This window comes from Hyaena hyaena, unplaced genomic scaffold, assembly GCF_003009895.1.
Source record: "Hyaena hyaena isolate Hyena2069 unplaced genomic scaffold, ASM300989v1 scaffold_70, whole genome shotgun sequence".
In the NCBI taxonomy this organism is placed as follows: domain Eukaryota; kingdom Metazoa; phylum Chordata; class Mammalia; order Carnivora; family Hyaenidae; genus Hyaena; species Hyaena hyaena.
In genome coordinates this window covers 2,255,549-2,277,302 of record NW_024080701.1, presented here as the reverse complement: position 1 = coordinate 2,277,302, position 21,754 = coordinate 2,255,549, and the positions used below count along the sequence as shown (strand labels likewise).

The following is a 21,754-nucleotide window of genomic DNA, read 5'->3' as shown; positions in this document are numbered from 1 at the left end:
ATTATAACTGACAAAAGTTAATACTGATAGAATAAACAGGTCGCAACAACATGGATGGTGCTAGAGTATAATGCTAAGCAAAGTAAGTCAGAGAAAGGCAAATATCATATATTTTCATTCATATGTAGAATGTAAGAAACAAAACAATGGAGCAAAGGGAAAGAGAGAGAGAGACAAATTAAGCAGACTCTTAAGCATACAGAACTGATGGTCATCTGAGAGGAGGGGAGTGGCAGGGTGGGTGGGGGTGAATTAAATAGGTGACAGCGATTAAGGTGTGTACTTGTACAATGCATTGGGTGATGTATGGCATTGCAGAATCACTAAATTGTACACCTGGGGGCACCTGGGTGGCTCAGTCAATGTCCAACTCTTGATTTTTGGTTCAGGTCATGACCTAACAGTTTGTGGATTCAAATCCCATGTCAGACTTCATGCTGATAGCAGAGTCTGCTTGGGATACTCTCCTCTCTCTCTCCAGCTTGTGTTCTGTCTCAAAAGAAACAAACTTTAAAAAATAAATAAATAAATGTTGTACACTTGAAACTAATATAACACAGGATATTGACTAACTGGAAATAAATGTTAAATTTATTTTAACATTTTAAGGAAAACTGAACAAAGAGTATATGGGAACTCCTATGTTCCCTATGGTTCAAATATAAAACTTACTTAAATTTTTTAAAAAATTTTAAATCAACATAAAATTGACTTGGTAGAATGAAGGAGAAATGCTTCTACAAAAAATAACTTTTAAAGTTCAAAAACAGATAATTTCAGGTTGACAGTAAATCAATTTGGATGCAGTGAAGATAGTATAGGAGAGAGAAAAAATGTAGTTCTGTGGAAAACACAATTAAGACTCTTATTTGAACAACAAAACTACTGCCAAAAACAATTAACACCCTCTTAGGCTTAATATCATTTCTTCCACAACTTCAAAGCAACCTCAAAAATCCTTTCAAGTTTTTCAAGTTTTCAGCTCAAAAAGCTTAAGTGTCTATATTGTAAAAAAATAATGAAAGGCACCTAAGTGGCTCAGTTGGTTGAACGTCCGACTCTTGATTTCAGCTCAGGTCATGCTCCTAGGGCCTTGAGATCAAGCCCTGCATCAGGCTCCATGCTAAGCATGGAGTCTGCTTAAGATTCCTTCTCCCTCTTCCTCTCCCCTAATCACACACACATTCTCTCAAAAAATATAAATAAATTCTTAAATAATGAAGCTCCACAATTACTAGAAAAGCAAAGAAATATAAAATTACTTAACTGAAATTTAACAAGTTATTTAAATTATCAATTTTTAGAAAGGGACCTGGAGTTGGCATCACTCAGTTACTAGAAATACTTAGCCAATGGAACTTACTCTGAAATTCTAAGTCTTTTTTTTTCCTTAAATAGTTTATTGTCAAGTTCGTTTCCATATAACACCCAGTGCTCATCCCCACACGTGCCGTCCTCCATGCCCATCACCGCCCTTCCCCTCGCCCCCACCCCCATCAGCCCTCAGTTTATTCTCAGCATTCAAGTCTCTCATGGTTTGCCTCCCTCCCTCTCCCCAACTATTTTCCCTTCTCCTCCCCCATGGTCCTCCATGAAGTTCCTCCTGATCCACCTATATGTTAAAACATACGGTATCTGTGCTTCTCTCCCTGACTTATTTTGTTCAGTATACCACCCTCAAGTTCCATCCATGTTGCTATACACATGGCCAGATTTCATTCTTTCTTTCTCATTGCCAGGTAGTATTTCATTGTATAGATAAACCACATCTTCTTGATCCATTCGTCAATTGATGAACACTTAGGCTCTTTCCATGATTTGGCTATTGTTGAGAGTGCTGCTATGAACACTGGGGTACATATGCCCCTATGCATCAGCACTCCTGTATTCCTTGGGTAAATTCCTAGCAGTGCTATTGCTGGGTCATAGGGGAGTTCTATTGTTAATTTTTTGAGGAACCTCCACACTGTTTTCCAGAGGGGCTGCACCAGTTTACATTCCCACCAACAGTGTAAGAGGGTGCCATTTCTCCAAATTCTAAGTCTTAAGAAGCAAAGGAGGAGGAATCAGGGGATATCTGCCAAAATACAATAGTGAAAAAAAATCCAAAATAGATCTCTATCTCACACCTTATGAATTGGATTCCATAATCATATGGATTACAGATTTAACAGTTCTAAAAAAATAAATACACTTGAGTGGTGCCTGAGTGGCTCAGTCAGTTACATGTTCCACCTCTGATTTCAGCTCAAGTCATGATTTTACAGTTTGTGGGACCTGGCGCCAAGTCGGGCTCTGTAGGGAGAGTGCAGAGCCTGCTTGGGATGTCCTCTTTCCCTGTCTGCCTCCTCCCCACTCTCTCTTGCACCTGCTCTCTCTCAGGTAAACTTAAAAATTGTTTTTAATTATTAAAAAAAATACAGTTTAATTAATTATAACAACATGAGGATTAAGTAAAAACTTGAACATGACACCACATGCAGAATCTGTGTAACAGGTGACAACTGATGGCCCACCCACGTTTTGTTTAGCTCAGTATTTAGAGCTTGTACTGAAAAAAAATTAAATCAGCTTCTACCACTTAGAAATTGAGCATCATTATATAAATAAGCTGACTTTAGTCTCTACTGAACAATGATAACTTCTGAAAACAATGGGCCAACTTTCCCATGTGACAACAATCTACAGATCGGGCTGCCCCTTTAAAAGCACAGGCACCTGTGCTCCAGCCTGCCACAGTCCAACCACATCCACAAAATTAGGCCAATTTCATTTGGTTAACCTGTTTAGTTTCCAGGAGAACTTGACTCTGAACCTCCATCACATACGAAAATTAGATCTGACTACAATGTATGTGAGAAGGAAAAAAACAAACTCAAGTCTTAACCAGCCAGGTAATCACAGGCCAACAAACCAGAGCAAAGACCAGCAGGTAGCACTGAATATATTTACCTCTAGCACTAAGACTAAAACAAAGGTAGGGATTAGGTTAACAGATATTTATACATTATCAGAGTACACAACTAACAACAACAAAATGGAAGTGAAGAGAGAAAAAAGATAAATGATAAATTAACTGAGAGAGATTTAAAATATTATTTAAATAGGGGCGCCTGGGTGGCTTAGTCGGTTAAGCGTCCGACTTTCGCTTAGGTCATGATCTCCCGGTTCGTGGATTCGGGCCCCGCGTCGGGCTCTGTGCCAACTGCCAGCTCAGAGCCTGGAGCCTTATTTCAGAGTCTGTATCTCCCTCTCTCTCTGACCCTCCCCTGCTCACACTGTCTCTCTCTCTCTCTCTCCTAGAAATAAATAAAAATATTTTAAAAATATATATATTATTTAAATAAAAGAGCGGAAATGAAAATGGACAATAGGGGCGCCTGGATGGCTCAGTTGGTTAAGCAGCCGACTTTGGCTCAGGTCATGATCTCACAGTTCATAGGATTGAGCCCTGCATCTCTGCTGTTAGGATAGACCCCACTTCAGATCCTCTGTATCCCTCTCTCTGCCCCTCCCCTACTCGTACTGTCTCTCTCAAAATCAATAAACTTTTAAAAAATATATGAAAGCTGACAATAAATTATAGTAAATGTTATTTACCAAGAAGACTGATTTGACTGTAACTGTCCATTAAAACCCACAGTGCTTAGTCCTTATCACTTGGATTGAGATTGGCACACTTTAAGATCACACTGTCACAAGGAGTCTCATATTAAAGCAGAAGTTTTTCAAGTATTTCCAACTAATTTACAAATTGGATGATCATTTCATAAATCATTTTGTTACCATGTAATGCTTAGACTCTGATATAAATGATCTCCTATATAATGTAAATCAATTAGACACTCCTTTGAAAGGAAAACTAATAGTCAAAAACTGAATAAACTACTCCACGAACCACACCTAAAATCAGATATACAACCAACTTAAAAACTGAGGCACAGCTTACATCTTCCATTTATAGTGTAAATGGAAAGTCAGAGTCAGAATTACTATGCTGGTAGTAAGTACACAGTAGTCCCTCCTAATCCACAGGGAATACATTCTAAGACCCCCGCAGGGGATGCCTGAAACCACAGATAGTACTAAATCCTAACCACACATACACACACGATGTTTTTTCCTATATATGCACAACTAAGATAAAGTTTAATTTATAAATTAGGGACAGTAAGAAAAAACAAGAATAAAATAGAACAATTATAACAATTAACTGTAATAAAAGTTCTGCGAATATGGTCTTAAAATATACTGTGCTCAACATTCTTGTGATGATGCGCAATGATAAAATGCTTATATGATAAAATGAAATGAGATAGGTGTCATAACATAGCATTATGCTACTAATGACCTTCTGACAATACATCAAAAGGAGGATCATCTGCTTCTAGTAAGTGAAACCATGGAAAGAGAGCCTGCATATAAGGGTGGGGGGGGGGGGACTGTAGTAGATTTCATTATTGAAATACAGGATTAAGCAAAGTACTAAAAGCTAAGACAATTTATTACAACAAAATAGAGATAACAGTAAAAATTTTAAAGCCCTTGGCAGTACATAAAATACACAAAATATGTTTACAACCACACAATGAGAAAGTATATTATTTACACACTTAAACATATTACTAAGTATATAAGTAGAACCCTCCCCTCAAAAGAAAACACACATAAACTAAAATTTACAAATGAAAAAGAGGAAAGAAAATATTAAGTTATAAGAAAGAGAAAACACCACTTTCTTACCATGATACATTTTTTTAAATGCATAAGAATGTGCTTCACAAAGACAGTATCTTCAGAGTTGGAAAGATTTTTGTTAGGATAAAAAACATACTGACATGTTCTTAAATTAAGAGGAAGAATCAGAGAAATATACAAGCTGACAGAGGCACTAAAAGAATGAAATCAAGGATGGGGGAGAGGAGGAAAAAAGGGGAAGGAGAAAAGGTAAAGAAGAAGAGGGGAAAGAGAGAAAGGAGAGAACAAAATTGAAAGTGGGCTTATATGTATTTTTTAGACAATATTACCTTCTTGAAGACCAGGATGTATCACCTGCTTGTGCCGCAAGGCCTTCAAATCTTCTATCAATTCCTTTTCCAACTGGGAAATTCTTGCTCTGCAACCTACTCAGAAAACAAACAATGACAAGATAAGTTACTATATATTACAGAATACTATATCTTTCATTTCTAGAGCCAAATCAGAAGTATCTCTCCTTTGACACTATTATATATACCTGGATCATTTGTGGTTGATGCCTGAAGACTACACGGTTCTTCAGTTGTGCCATCAACTGCATGAATGTCAAGAGCTTCCTATATTTAAAATAAGAAAAAGTTCATATCATTTCTAAACACTTAGAAGTAAACCAGGAATATTTTTTTATACTTTTGGAAATTTCTAAATGTTCTACATTAACAGCACTAAATGATCAGAAGGAAAAAAAGAGAGCAAAAAATGTGAATATGCTCAACCGCCATAAACTGACGTTTATGCCAATTTATGTACTGATTATTCCTAGAGTTTATATAAAGATTGCATACTCAGCAATCAACAAGTGGGAAAGACCAACTAAAGCAAATTCAACATCTCTGTAGCCAATTTATAAATACCAGGCTTCTACAAAGACCTAAAAGAAAAATCTAGTTGAAGAGTTGGGAGTAAAATAAAGAAACCATCCATGTGTGAGACAACAGAATTTATTAAGACCACATTTAGTTCTCCAGTGGTACTCTGCTATTGTTGATGAAAATCAGAGGATGGAGTATCCCAAAACATTTAGACAACTTTTCATGTATTTATGCCTTTTTTAAAGGCCATAATAATGTAAATTCCACAAGGACCCAATGTTTTTTAAAATTCCAGCTAAACACAGTATAAACATTAAAAAGTGAGATCAAAGTATACATAATTACTTAAGTCCATTCAAACAAAATTATCTTAAGTGGTGCCTGGTAATTAAACCGAACATTTTGGAGATACTCCCCTCCCCACACATATACTCTCACATAACAGCTGCATTTAAAAGAACTGGATTCTGGGGCGCCTGGGTGGCTTAGTCGGTTAAGCGTCCGACTTTCGCTTAGGTCATGATCTCGCAGTTCGTGGGTTCGAGCCCCGCGTCGGGCTCTGTGCTGACTGCCAGCTCAGAGCCTGGAGCCTGTTTCAGTCTGTGACTCCCTCTCTCTCTGACCCTCCCCTGCTCACGCTGTCTCTCTCTCTCTCTCTCCTAGAAATAAATAAAACATTAAAAAAAAAAAAATTTAAAAGAACTGGATTCTAAGTTATTTATCAACTAGTATACAATTCAAGAATCACTATTTGACCTTAGAAGGAATGCTGAAAATGATCTTACCTTTGATTCAAAGGAAACAAAAAGAACACCATCCACATCTTCCAGATCAGGCTTCACATCTGGAAAGGCAATCCCAGGACCCATAGAAGTGGTCTTTGTAGAAGTTAAAGATTTTCCTGTGTTTTTAGGTGGTCGCCCTGCCTTAGAGAGTTTCAATTTTCGTGGCCTTCCTCTTTTTCCAGAGATATTCGAAGGGGCATTCTGATTCGCATTCACAACCTTGGTGGCTGTTGAAATCTTAAGCATAGTTGTTCTCCTTCTGCCCAAGTCCTCTTTTCCTAAAAATGAGTCCCCAGCTGAATTCTTTGAACTGTCAGGTATCCTTTCTGTGTCAGTGCAATCCGTTATCTCAGGATATTTCCACTGAGGCTCTTTAAGTAAGGGATATTTCTGTACCACTCCGAGTTCTGGTGAATGTTTTCTAAGTCCATTTTCTGATTCCTTGCCTAAGCAGAAGCCAGTCTCATTGGAATTTTCAATGTACGTAGGCAAATAGTCTAATTCTGTCAATATAGAAGATTTCTCTTTTCGAGATGTGGAAAGTATGTTATCAGGGAGCTCAGAAATCTTCACTGTGGTTTTAGTGACAGCACAGGGTTCCAGATAGACTACTGGCATCTTTCCAGCATCTAACTTGAACATTTTAGCTTGAGCAACACCTGATGGGCTATTTGGTAGCCATTTAGAAGACTGATGGTCAGCTTCTAGGTTATCAACTTTATTGTGTCTCTTTAGCTGTTTCTCTAGTATAGGATCATCATCACTGTTTGAATATACATCTGTTTCTTCATCTGTCTCTTCTTGTTTTACAGTTACCCCTTCTGGGCACTCAGCAAGTTCATATTCATAATCATCTACAGGCTCCTCTTTAATAACAACATTGAAGTTTCCATCCGGGTCTAATGGTGATGTTACATGGGAGCTGTCTTCAAAACTGTTTGCAACAAGACTGAAGAGACAGGGGAGAGAGGTTAAAAAGGGCAAAATTATCAGTAAGACTCAGGAGTAAAAAAGAAAGACTATTGGAAACCAAGTAAAACACCAGATTTTATGAGCCATTCTCCAAAACAGAACACTGTATAATTTAATAAGATTCTCAAAAGCAGTTTACTACCATCATACTTTTACAACTTTCATCAGTTTCTCATAAAAAATATATAAAGTCAAGAGTAAATGTTTAACAAGTAACCCTCTAATCACTAAATCAAAAGTCAGATATAACACTTATTTTACTAATAGGATTTGTCAACTAAACTCAATTTTGAAAGTCAGCTGGCATTGACCCAAAATCAAGCTCTAGAATTAAATGTCCAACTTTGGCTCAGGTCATAATCTCATGGTTCGTGAGTTCAAGCTTAGCATTAGGCTCTGCACTGACAGTGAGAAGCCTACCTGAGATTCTCTCTCCCTCTCTCTCTGCCCCTCCCCCCCGCCCGTGCACATGTACACACTCTCCCTCTCAAAATAAATAAACAAAAAAATTTGCCAGGGCACCTGGGTGGCTCAGATAATTAAGCATCTGACTTTGGCTCAGGTCATGATCTCATGGTTCGTGGGTTTGAGCCCCATGTCAGGCTCTGTGCTAACAGCTAGCTCAAGAGCCTGGAGCCTGGCTTCGGATTCTGTGTCTTCCTCTCTCTCTGACCCTCCCCTGCTCATGCTGTCTCTGTCTCTCTCTCTCTCAAAAATAAAACATTAAAAAAAAATTGCCATATGGGGCACCTGGGTGGCCTAGTCCACTGAGCAGCCAACTCCTGACTTCAGCTCATGTCATCATCTCAGGGTTGTGAGATCAAGTCCTACATGAGGCTCTGTGCTGGGTGTGGTACCTGCTTAAGATTCTCTAACTCTCCCTCTGTTCCTCCCTACCCCTCCACTGGCACTCTTGCAGTCTTAAAAACATCCAGGGGCGCCTGGATGGCTCAGTCGGTTGGACAGCCAACTTCGGGTCAGGTCATGATCCTACGGTTCGTGGGTTCTAGCCCCGCATTGGGCTCTGTGCTGACAGCTAGCTCAAGGCCTGGAGCCTGTTTCGGATTCTGTCTCTCCCTCTCTCTCTGACCCTCCCCTTTTCACGCTGTCTCTCAGAATTAAACAAAACATTAAAAAATTTAAAAAACAAAAACAATTTCTAACAAATAAGAAAGTACTTTCAAACTGCTTGACTTGTTCTGAGATAAAATTCATTAAACATAAAACATAACGGGGAGCTTAGCTGGCTCAGCTGGTAGAGCATATGACTCTTCATCTTGGGGTTGTAAGCTCAAGCATCATGTTGGGTGTAGAGATAACTTATAAAATATTTTTTAAAAACCTAAGACAGAAGTTTAACCATTTAACAATGTACAAGCCAATAGTTTATACTTCGTATAATCACGCTGTTGCCAAGTTATTTTCAACTTTGAAACAGAAAAACTCACTTTCGATGTAATGAATCAAATATTAATTCTTCCTAAATATAAGGTTAGGGTAGTTTAAGTCAAGTACATATGACCCAGGTAAATTCAGTGTTTATAATTCATCCAAAAAAATCATCTTTTTAGTCTTCTCCTCCCAATAACCCACTGAAAACATACAAATTGCACTAATGTATCTTGAAGACATGTTAAACTACTCATTAACCCAATTAGAGTTACTTATCTTGGTAAAATTTTTCATTTATTTGAAATACACACAAGCAAGCATAACAACAATGTACAGTTACTCATTTCTTGCACAACTTAAGATCTTGACCTTACTCCAAAATCTTCCAGTGGAGGACTTCCACTTCCAGTGAGAATGTGGAAGATTACAAAGATAATCACTTGTGTCCTAACAATTAGAAAACACCAGATAAATTTAAAAACAAAAAAACAAAAAAACTTTTCAGGGCACCTGGGTGGCTCAGTCGGTTAAGCATTTGACTTCAGCTCAGATTATAATCTCACAGTTTGTGGGTTGGTGATTATAATCTCACAGTTTGTGGGTTGGTGCCCCACGCAGGGCTCTGTGCTGACTGCTCAGAGCCTAGAGTCTGCTTCAGATTCTGTGTCTCTCTCTCTCTCTGCCCGTCCCCTGCTTGTGACCTGTCTCTCTTTCTCTCTCTCAAAAATAAGTAAACATTAAAAATTAATTAAGAAAGAAAACCTTTCTTCTTCAATGGCCATGAAGACCTCTAGTCACAAACAAACGCAAATAAACTGAATTCGAGAGAGGGACCAGCCTTCTCTAGGTGACCACAGATTACTACTGCTTTCAACCCTGAGTACTATTTACATTGCCTGAAGCACAGATGAAGGAAGAAATAAAGCAGTGATAGACAAAGGATCTTTAGTCAAACACAGAGAAATCACCCAAACTTTCAATGCCTGAGAATGGGCAAACTAGAATCTAGGGAAGCCCAAACAGAAAACTAGTGCTCACTCCTACCAGTCACCCCCAAGAGCCCTCCCACAGAATAAGAAGAGGGGATACAAGAAGCTGGCCTGACAACTGAGAACCTACAGTTTCCCAGCACTTAGACTCCAAGTTCCTATCACAGAGAGGAGTACAATCCTACCCTTGACACATCTGAAACCTGAATGAGCTATAATTTATTAAGCAAATCACCTAGGGGCACCTAGGTGGGTGGTAGAGTGCGTTAAACATCTGACTCTTGATTTCGGCTCAGGTCATGATCTCACAGTTTGTGAGTTCAAGCCATATATCCAGCTCTGGGCTGACACCACAGAGCCTGTCTTGGAATTCTGTCTCCTTCTCTGTCTGCCCCACCCCTGCTCCTCTCTCAAAAAAATTAAATAAACTTTATGGGCACCTGGGTGGCTCAGTTGGTTAAAAAACGTCCAACTTCAGCTCAGGTCATGATCTCACAATTTGTGGGTTCAAGTCCCACGTCAGGCTCTGTGCTGATAGCTCAGAGCCTGGAGCCTGTCTTCGGATTCTGTGACTCCCTCTCTCTCTGACCCTCCCCTGCTCATGCTGTCTCTATCCCTCTCTCTCAAAAAAAAAAAGAAAAAAGAAAAAATTAAATAAACTTTAAAAAACATAGGCTGAAGGATACCAAAAAAAAGGGGGGGGGGTGTCAAAAATCTATGGGATAACGTCAAATGACCTAACATACTCTAATTGCACTTCCTAAAAGGTATAAAGGAAAACATCTGGAGAGAAAAAAGAAAAATATTCCAAAAGTGAAAGATTTTAACCCACAGATCCAAGAAGCACAGCCAACGCCAAGAAGAATAAATACAAAGAAACTCATACTAGGAACATAATGAGGAGGCTACCAAAAATTAAGTCAAGAGAAAAACCTTATAAACATCAGATGAAAAAAGACACATTATGGTAGGGAAAAAACAGTAAAACAAACTATTCACCAAAAACAATGTAAGCCAGAAAATAACAGACTGATACCCATCATAAACTACTGAAAGAATCAACCTAATGTTCTATATCCACCAAAAGAAACCTTCAAAGATAAAGATATTTTCTAACAGCTAAAAGAAGTCAAACTATACAAGAATTACTGCCTCCTAGGGTCAGAAACAAAATAAAGATGTTAGTTAGCTCTCACACCTTACACTCAATTGTGCTAGAGGTCTCCACCAGGGTGATCAGGAAAGAAAACAGAAATAAAAATAGCCAAACTGAGAAGGAAAAAGTGAAATTCTCTATTCAAAAATGACATTATCTTGTATGTAGAAAATACTAAGAAAACCACTAAAAAACTAAATGTCAAAAATGACATTATCTTGTATGTAGAAAATACTAAGAAAACCACTAAAAAACTACTAATTAAATGAGTTTAGCCAAGACTACAAGATCCAAGATTAATACACACACACACACACACATATTATTTCTACAAATGAGAAAGAAGTATCAAAAATGCAAAAGGAAAAAAATTCCACTTCCATTTACAATATAAGCAACAAGATTAAAATACTTAGAAATAAACTGAACCAAAAAGTAGAAGTCCTGTACAAAGAAAACTAAAGACTTTTGGAAAAAATTAAAAGACAATTTAAATTAAAAATACCCTACTTATGTACTAGAAGACTTAATATGGGTACAAAAGCAATACTCCTCAAGGTGATCTACAGATTCAACCAATTCTTATCAAAGACTTCTATAAAAATTCAAAAGCTGACCTTACACTTCACATAAAAATGCAAGAATCTCAAAATAAACCCAAAATCTTGACAATATGAACAAAGTTCTCTAAAACTTTTATTCCTCAATTTCAAAACTCACTATTAAAGCTATAATAAACATTAACAGTGTGATGATACTGGCATAAGGCTAAACATAAAGCTCAAATGAACATAATTCAAAGTCTAGTAATAAACAGCTGCATTTATATCAAATGGTTTTCAAGTGCCCAGGGTATTAAAACCGTGGGAAAAGAATGGGCTTACATATTCACAGTAGCTAAAAACAGGGGGCACCTGGGTGGCTCAGTTGGTTAAGCACTCACTGTTCATGAGTTCAAGTCCCAAACTGAGCTCTGCCCTGATAGCACAGAGCCTCTCCTTGGGATTCTCTCTCCCTCTCTCACTGCATCCCCCCATCTCTGTCAAAATAAATAAACTTACAATTTTTAATAAAAATAAAAATACTTAAAAATTAACTAAAAAATAAAATAAAAAAAGGAAATAACTTTAATGTGTACGAGCTGAAGAATGAATACGTAAAATGGGCCATGCCCATACAAAATTATCATTCAGAAATAAATGAGGACAGATACACACTACAACATGGATGAACCTTCAAAATGTTATGCTAAATCAAAGGCCACACATATTACATAATTCCACTTAAATGAATGTCAAAATAGACAAAACAGAGACTGACAGCTGTGTGTGGATGGGGTGGGGTTGAAGAGAGGATGAGAAAATGGGGTGTGATGACTAAAAGAGGGCAAGGAGTTTCTTTTTGGGGTGATGAAAATGTCCCAAAAACGTCTGTGGTCATGGCTGTACTATTTTATTGAGTATACTAAAACCATTAAACTGTACACTTTAAAAGGGTAAATGTTAGGGCACCCAGGTGACTTTTAAGGTTGAGCGTCCAAGTCCAACTCTGGATTTCGACAAAGGTCATGATCCCAGGGTCCTGGGACAAGCCCCATGTCAGGCTCCATGCTGAGGGTGGCACCTGCTTGAAATTCTCTCTCTCTCTCTCTCTCTCTCTCTCTCTCCCACCCCCCTCCTCCCCCCACACCCCGTCCCTCTCCCCAGCTCAAGCTCTAATTAAAAAAAGAAATAAATAGAATTTTAAGGCAGTTAATCTAAATTTTTAGAAAGTTAAAAATATACACTAACGGAAGTTGTTTGAAGGGACAGGAAATGAACCAATATGAAAATGGATCCAAGAATGAATGAAAAATAAATAAGTAAATATAAAACACTTTTTCTTGTTTTTCTTTAAATGACTACTGACTGTTTAAAGCAAATAAAGTAACAGTGTTTGGGGAGTTTATAACCTATATACAAACACATAAACTATAAGAACTACCCTTATAATGAGCTCTTTCAAGTCCTGTTACAATCAACTGAATTCTTTTAAAATTAGAATGCACATTATAATCTTTACAAACACTGCAATGCACTGAACTGTGTCCCTCCCAAATTCATATGTTAAAGTTCTAATCCCCAATGTCATTGTACACAGAGAATCTTGAAGATGTAATTATAGTCAAATGAGGTCATAAAGCTGAGGTCTCATCAAGCCAGGATGAGAGCTTTCAAAAGAAAACAGAACCCTGCCAAACCATTCTCTTAGACTTTCCAGCCTCCAAAACTGGTGGAAAATTAATTTTCATTGTTTAAGCCATTAGTCAACCTGAGCAGACTAATAAAACCACTTTTAAAAACAAAAGGTATTATCAAGATGTAATACATAAAAACTAGCCATATCAGTGATAAAAATTAATGTAAATGAACTACCCCAAATAAAAGTCAAAAGATTTTAACAGTGAACAAAAAAAAGTTCCAAGTATAAGCTGTTTAAAAACACACATACACACACACACTCACAATTTAAATCTAAGAACAGAGACAGATTCAAAGTGAACGAAGGGAAAAGATAAAGCCATGTAAACAAAATCAGAAAGCCAATGTGGCTCAATAACATCCAACAAAATAGACTTTAAAAATAAGTATCATCAGGGGCGCCTGGGTGGCCTTAGTCGGTTAAGCGTCCGACTTTCGCTTAGGTCATGATCTCGCGGTTCGTGGGTTCGAGCCCCGCGTCGGGCTCTGTGCTGACTGCCAGCTCAGAGCCTGGAGCCTGTTTCAGTCTGTGACTCCCTCTCTCTCTGACCCTCCCCTGCTCACGCTGTCTCTCTCTCTCTCTCTCCTAAAAATAAATAAAACATTAAAAAAAATAATAATTAAAAAAAAAAAGTATCATCAAAGATAAAGAGGGACCTTGTAAAAGTTTTATGGATTCAATTCATCCAAAAGAATCCTAAAAGTACATATACCTTATTGTACAGCTTCAAGATACCTGAAGCAAAGATTTATAGTACTTAAAACAAAAAAAGACAAGTACAGGACTTCAGTGGGAGATTTTAACATACCTTTCTCGGTAACTAATAGGACATACAGACAAATAAACAATTAAGGAGAAAAAAGAAATGAACCATACTGTCATACTTATCTGAGAAAACTACCAAATACTACATCCAACAAATGTGGAATAAATGAATTTTCAAGCAATTATTTTTTATTTTATAATGTTTATTTTTGACAGAAAGAGAGAGAGTGCGAGCAGGGGAGTGGCAGAGAGAGGCAGACAGAGAATCTGAAGCAGACTCCAGGCACTGAGCTGTCAGCACAGAGCCTGACATGGGGCTCAAACTCCTGAACCACGAGATCATGACATGAGCCAAAGTGCGACACTTAACCGACTTAGCCACCCAAGGCGCCCCAAGAGTACACTTAGTATTTTTTTTTTTAATGTTTATTTTATTCTTGAGAGAGAGACAGAGTGCGAGCCGGTCAGGCCAGAGACGAGGGAGACACAGAACCCTAAGCAAGCTCTAGGCTCTGAGCTGTCAGCACAGAGCCCACCACGGAGCTCGAACTCACGAACCACGAGATTATGACCTGAGCCGAAGTCAGACTCTCAAACAACTGAGCCACTCAGGCACCCAAGAGTTCACTTAGTATTAATCCAAACTAACCATATGCTAGACAATAAAGCAAAGATATGATAAATGTATATTTCAAAGGTCTTAAGTCACATGTCCTCTAACAATAGAATCAAGCTATAAATCAATACTACTTATCAATACAACATATCAAAATTTGCAGAAGGTACCTAAAACAATGTTCAGAGGAAATTTTATAGCTTTAAATAAAAGGTCTAAAGTCAATTTTAGTAGTCTGGAGTTGATAAACTTTTTTGTGAAGTGCTAGAGAGTAAAAATGTTAAGCTTTGAGGTCCATACAATCTCTATTACAACTATTCAACTCTGCTACTGTGACATAAAAGCAACACAGACAATACATAAACAAGTAAACATAACTGTATTCCAAAAAAATAGACATCATAATTTGAATTCCATTTGATTTTCACAGGTGACAAAATATTACTCTTTTTACTCTTTTTCCCTATCTAGAAATATAAAAATCATCCTTAGTTTGCAGACCATACAAAACAAATGGCAGGCTAGGTATGATTCTCAAGGTGAGGTCTTAATCAGCTAACTCCTGTCCTAACATAGGCAAATTAAATCAAAAGCAAGTAGAAAGAAGTAAATAAAAATGGGAGCGGAGGGAATCAATGAAACCGAAAACAGAAAAATGGGAAACTTGCCAAAAAAAAAACCTCCACAGCTTCCCTGATGAAATCTATCAAACACATAATCAATAAAGAATACTCTTACACAAACCTGGGAGAATGCAACAGGTTACAATTTGTCTTTTTTTTCAAGTTTATATATTTATTTTTGAGAGATAGAAATAGCTCAAGTAGGAGAGGGGCAGAGAGAGAGAGAGAGAAAGAGAATCCCAAGCCAAGCTCCGCACTGTTAGCGCAGAGCCCCATACGGGGCTTGATATCACAAGACTGTAAGATCATGACCTGAGCTGACACCAAGAGTCAGACACTTGACTGAGTCACCCATGAGCCCCTACAATTTGTTTTATATAGAAAGCATAACTCTGAAACCAACACATCAGAGGAAAAAAAAAAAAAAAAACTAGAACTATCCTTCATGAATTTAGGTGTAAAAACCCTCAACAAATTATCAGCAAATTCATTATGACAATATTAAAAAGGATGTTATTATGACCCAGTAATATTTATTCCATGAATACAAGGCTGGTATACCACTTCCACCCTTACAACACAAACTGTCTATATCCAAATCCAAAGGAATTACAAACTATTAAGTGAATTCAGCAATGTAATCAGATACAAGATCAGTATACAAATACTGTATATTTGTATATACAACTGCATCTCTTGAGAAGCAGAAGGATTCACAGATTATATTCAATGTCATCAAAACCGAATGGTACTGACAAAAGAACAGACAAATAAATGGAACAAATTCAGTCCAAAAGTAGATCCACCTATATATATATATATGGTCATCTGATTTTTCAAAACATGTTATAAGGGAGAAAGTAGTATTTTCATGGGATGTCTGGGTGGCTCAGTCAGTTAAACATCCAACTTTGGCTCAGGTCTTGATCTCACAGTTTGCAAGTTCTAGCCCTATGTCAGGCTCTGCTGACAGCTCAGAGCCTGGAGCCTGCTTTGGATTCAGTGTCTCCCTCTCTCTCTCTTTCACCCTCCCGCACTTGTGCTCAGTCTCTCTCTCAAAAATAAACAAAAAAATTTGTTTTTCAATTTTTATTCATTAATGAAAGAGAGAGCAAGTGAGCGTGAGCAGGGGTGGGGAAGAGAGAAGGAGACACAGACTCCGAAACAGGCTCCAGGCTCTGAGCTATCAGCACAGAGCCTGATGCAGGACTCGAACCCACGAACCCTGAGATCAAGACCTGAGCCAAAGGTGGACGCTTAACCAACTGAGCCACTCAGGCGCCCCACAAAAAAAAGTTTTAATAAAAATTAATAATGGAAAAAAATTAATAAAGGAGGAAGTCTTTTCAAATAAATGATGGTGGCACCTAAATATATGCATGGAAAAATATGAGCCTTGACCCTACACCATGCACAAAAACTTATCCAAGAAAGATTAGACTTGAAATTGAAAGCTAGAACTTCTTCCTTGCAAAATTTTCACTTAAATGGTGAAAAATAGCTTTTTCTTTTCCTATTTTTTAACAGTTTAATATATTATGTAACAAAATCCATACCTTTTTTCAAATCTTCACCTATTTTACCCATCCCTCTACCAACCTCTCCATGGCAACCTTCAGTTTGTTCTCTATATTTAAGAGTCTGGTTTTTTTCTACTTTCTTTTCTTAAATTTTCTTTCTTAAATTCCACTTTTGAGTGAAATCATACGATATTTGTCTTTCTCTGATTTACTTCACTTAGCTTTATATCTTCTAGATCCATCCATGTTATTGCAAATGGCACAATTTCATTCTTTTTTATGGCTGAATAATATTCCATTGTATATATTTACATCTTCTTTATCCATATCCATTCATTTATGAATGGACACTTGAGTTGCTTCTATACCTTAGCTATTTGTTAAGTAATGCTGCAATAAACATAGGGGATAGCCCCTATCTCTTCAAATTAGTGTTTTCATGGGGAGGGGGAGGGCTTAAATCCATTAAGATTCCAGGATCATATGATTTTTTTTTTTTTTTTTTTTAACAAACTCCATACTGTTTTCCACAGTGGCTGCACCATATTACATTCCCATCAACAGTGCACAAGGGATCCTTTTTCTCCGCATCCTCACCAACTCTTATTCCTCAAAACACCTTCTTACACCATACACAAAAATAAATTCAAAATAAAGACCTAAATGTGAAACCTGAAACCATAAAATTGCTAGAAGAAAACAAACACAGGCAGTTATCTCTTTGACATCAGCTCCAGAAACATTTTTCTAATATATCTCCTTTGGTAAGGGAAACAAAAGCAAAATTAAACTACGGGAATTACACCAAGATAAAGAACTTTTGCACAACAAAGGAAATCATCAACGAAATAAAAAGATAGCCTACAGAGTGGGAGAAAATATGTGCCAAACAATATACCCACTTAGGGGTTAATACCCAAAATATATAAAGAACTTCTACAGGTCAACATTAAAAAATAAATAATCCAATTAAAAGTGGGCAGGGAACAGGAACTGACATTTTTCCAAAGAAAACATACACAGGGCCGACAGACACAAGATAAAATGTTCAACATCACAAATCATCACGGAAATGCAAATCAGAACCATACAGTTATCACCTCACACCTGTCAGAATGGCTAACATCAAAAACACAAGAAATAAAATCCACCCATTTTAAGAGACAACTCAAGGCTTTTTTAATAAATTTATAAGTTTGCAATCCAGTTTCCTTCATCTTTTTTAAAAGGTTAGGCAGGACAAGCCTTCTTTTTCCTTTCCTTATTAGGTCAGTTTTTAAATAAATTCACAGAGAAATGCCATTCTCTATCAATTGAGGATTCACATTTAGTCAAAGTTCTCATTATTTTCACATTTCAAGATAACTTCCATGATGTTTAAAAAAAAAAAAAAATCTGTACCTTCTTTTCACTTAGTCACACGACCTGAATTTTGTTTTCAGTACTTGAGAACTTCATGAAGCTAGATGTTGGCTGTTACTGTAGTAATTGCTTTCACATTTTCCTGAGAAATTATCTTGTTCAGTAAGAAAGGTTCTCAGAAAAGACCTCTCCTTACCTTCTAATAAAAACTTTATGCATAATGCATGAAAATTCGTCTTGGGAGAGAGGATTTTGCAAAGAACCCTGAAATTTCATACTTCTAAGAAGCCTCTATCCAAATAAATTAGGTGAAAGATTATTTAAGCAAGAATATAAGCAGAACCAACAATTGGCACAATTTAAAGGATTATTTTTTTAATAGCACGTAATCAATGCAACAAACAAACAGGACATGTACCCATCACTCTGAAACACATTTAAAAAGCTTCAAGTACTATAGATAAAATTCAGTCAAAATTTACTGAGCACCTACAACATGCCGTTGTATTTTCTTAAGCACAGGGATTATTACCAAAATAAAGCACAGTCACTACATTCAAGAAATTTACAGACCAGTATAGAAGACAACATAATGTTACTTAACTTAATAAATGCCATTATAAAAACACGTACAGGTACTACCAATGCACCTAAGAAGAAACCATAACATAATGCCTTCCACGAAACTGATGATTAGATTAACAGAAAAAAGAAATCCACTGATAAAAGGAAATGGAGAATGCAAAAGAAAACAAAGAGCTCTTAGAAACTGAAATCTAGGTCGGGGTGCCTGGGTGACTCAGCTGGTTAAACATCCCACTCTTGGTTTTGGCTTAGGTCATGATCTTATGGCTTCCTGGGTTCAAGCCCCGCGCTGGCAGTGCAGAGCCTGCTTGGGATTCTCTCTCTCCACCCCACCTCTCTGCCCCTCTCCCACTCACACTGTTTCTCTCAAAATAAACTTAAAAAAAAAAAGAAAGAAATTGAAATCTAGGGCTCTTGCATTCACTAGGTTATGCAACTGACTCTTGATTTCAGCTCAGGATCAAGAACTGTCATGATCCTACAGTTCTTGAGTTCAACCCCGCATGAGGCACTGTGCTGACAGTGGGGAGCCTGCTTGGGATTCATATTCTCTCTCTCTCTCTCTCTCTCTCAAAATAAATAAATAAGCTTTAAAACACCAATCAGGGGCTCCTGGGTGGCTCAGATGGTTAAGTGTTCAACTTTGGCTCAGGTCACAATATTGAGGTTCCTGAATCTGAGTCCCAAGTCCAGCTCTTTACTAACAGCTCAGAGTCTGGAGCCTGCTTCAGATTCTGTGCCCCTCTCTCTACACCTCCCCCACTCACTCTGCCCCTCTCTCAAAAATAAACTTAAAAATTTTCTTTATAAAATAGTAAAATTTTAAAAATAGAAATGTTTAAAAAAATTTTTTAAATAAAAATCTGATGGCTCCAATAAAAACCTCAGTAATTCAGAAATTAAATCAAGGAAACCTAATATAAAGTAGAGCAAAAAGATAATAACAGAGAAAAAAGAATATATAAAATAATCCAGGAGAATGAACATCCAACAGAAAACCTTAAGCAGATGGAAAATTTACAGTAATACTAAATATGTTCCCACAACTAAAGAACATGAATTTGATTTTAAAATACACAACACAACAATGAGAACCACACCAAAGCTCATCACTGTGAAATTTCATAGCATGAAGGATCAACAAAAGATGTCAAGAGCTTTAAAGGACCAGGAAGCAAAAATACATCAAACTCCTCAAGGTGGAGAGGGAGGGGCTGGCAGGCTCAGTCCCTGGAGTATGAGATTTTTGATCTTGCAGTTGTTAGTTCAAGACCTACACTTGGCACAGAACTTACTAACTAGAACAGGTAACTGGAACATGAGGACACGTTTGCAAGCAAAGAACTCTGTACCCAACCAAATAAATTTATAATGCAGGAGGGCATAACAAAGTTATTTTTCACCATGCAAGAGAAAACTAAGGGTTGAAAAAAGTAAAGCAAGTTGAAAGAGGGCTACTATTTCCATCAGAAGTGATTTTATTTAAATATTCTAAAGTTCTATGTCCCATACATTCTAAGGGAAGGAAAAGATGTACTTGACCAAAAAAAAGAAAATGCAAAGCAATACCGACAGCTTAAGATACAGGGAACAGGAGGACCTACATAAAACAATGTTAAATGTAGAGTCAGCAGAATGACAGCAAAGAGAAACCCCAAAGCTTTACACAGTCTTGGATAACAACCAGTTCAGACTGGCAAAGGAAGATAAGAGCAACTGAAGATAGTATTCAGGAGACAAAAACATTTCACTTTAATTAGATGAAAGTATTTGTGTGTCTAAGTAAATGAGAAATTTAAAGTTTAACTGAAGAATTTGTAAAAAAATTACCACTAGGCATATAGAAAACTAAGGAAAAGATAAAACAGAACAATTACTAAAAAACAAAATTATACAAGAAAATGTGTTTATGGTATACTATTTGGCTAAACAATATAGAAAATTTATAATGCAACTTTAAAAATGGTTATTTTTGTGACAACTACAGTGACAAGGGAAAAGTAACAACTGAAAGAATTGGATAACATGTAAATATGATAATTAGTTGGCACTGCATATGATTTAGACAGAGACAAATATCACTAGAAATGGCTGTAAGTGAAAAAACAAATTTCCTTTAGGAAGAACTGTAGGGGGTGAAGAGGAATGAAGCAAGAGAGTGTATTTTTAACCATGTGGTTTTATTTAAGCTTTTTAGGGGCACCTGGGTGGCTCAGTAGGTTAAGCATCCGACTTTGGCTCAGGTCATGATCTCATGGTTCGTGGGTTCAAGCACCGCTTCGGGCTCTGTGCTGACAGCCAGCTCAGAGCCTGGAACCTGTTTCATATTCTGTATCTCCCCCTCTCTCTGACTGTCCCCTACTCATGCTGTCTCTCTCTCTCTCTCTCAGAAATAAATAAAAACACTAAAAAAATTTTTTTTAATTATGTGTATAGACTCATCATACAATGAGGAACTTGTCTGGTCTTCATCCAGTGTTCCTAGCAGAGTTTCTATAAAACCCTTGGAAATTCCTAAGTGTTAGAAGTGTCTTTGCTAGGGAAGCCTAAGTGGCTCAGCTGGGTTATTAACCTTTCAGCTTGATTTCCGTTCAGGTCATGATCTCGCAGTCCAGGGATGGAGCCCCAATCCCACATCAGACTCACTGGGCTTGGAGCCTATTTAAGATTCTTTCTCTCTCCCTCTCCCTCTGCCTTCCCCCATGCATGGGTGTGTGTGCTCTATTCTTTCTGTTGAAAAAAAAAAAAAGAAGTAATAAAAAAGTGTCTTTATCATTCAGGAGCCCACACCTAAGATTACGCTAATGAGGTAACTCAACAGAGAAATCCTAAATAGCCTCATGATGGGGGCTGGTCACTAGAAAGACCAACACTGTGATTAGAAGATTGGGACTACAAAGCAGCCTGATCTGCAGGGAGGGGAAGGGCGCTGGAGATTACGTTCAATCACCTGGCCAATGATTTAATTAGTCACAGCTACTTGAAACCTTAACAGAAAGTAGACACCAAAACCCAATGGAGTTTCCTAATTGGTGAACACATCAATATGCCAGGAGTGTAACACACCCTACAGGTCTCCTGGGGAGAGGGCATGGAGGCTCTACATTTGAGACCTTTCAGACCTCACCCTCTAATCTCTTCATAAGAATGATTCTAATCTGCATCCTTTAGTATAAAC

At 37.4% G+C, this 21,754-nt stretch overlaps 1 protein-coding gene across 5 annotated transcripts in view; it reads right to left on the bottom strand.

Moving 5' to 3' along the window:
• MGA (MAX dimerization protein MGA) overlaps positions 1-21,754 on the bottom strand; it is a 166,763-nt gene that overhangs the window by 61,339 nt on the left and 83,670 nt on the right. For all 5 annotated transcript variants that reach the window (XM_039232925.1, XM_039232923.1, XM_039232926.1 and 2 more), the window contains exons 3-5: positions 6,356-7,304; positions 5,237-5,315; positions 5,028-5,123 (exon numbers count right to left, since the gene is read on the bottom strand). In XM_039232925.1, the coding sequence (XP_039088856.1) occupies positions 5,028-5,123; positions 5,237-5,315; positions 6,356-7,304 (1,124 nt within the window). The remainder of the gene's footprint in view (positions 1-5,027; positions 5,124-5,236; positions 5,316-6,355; positions 7,305-21,754) is intronic.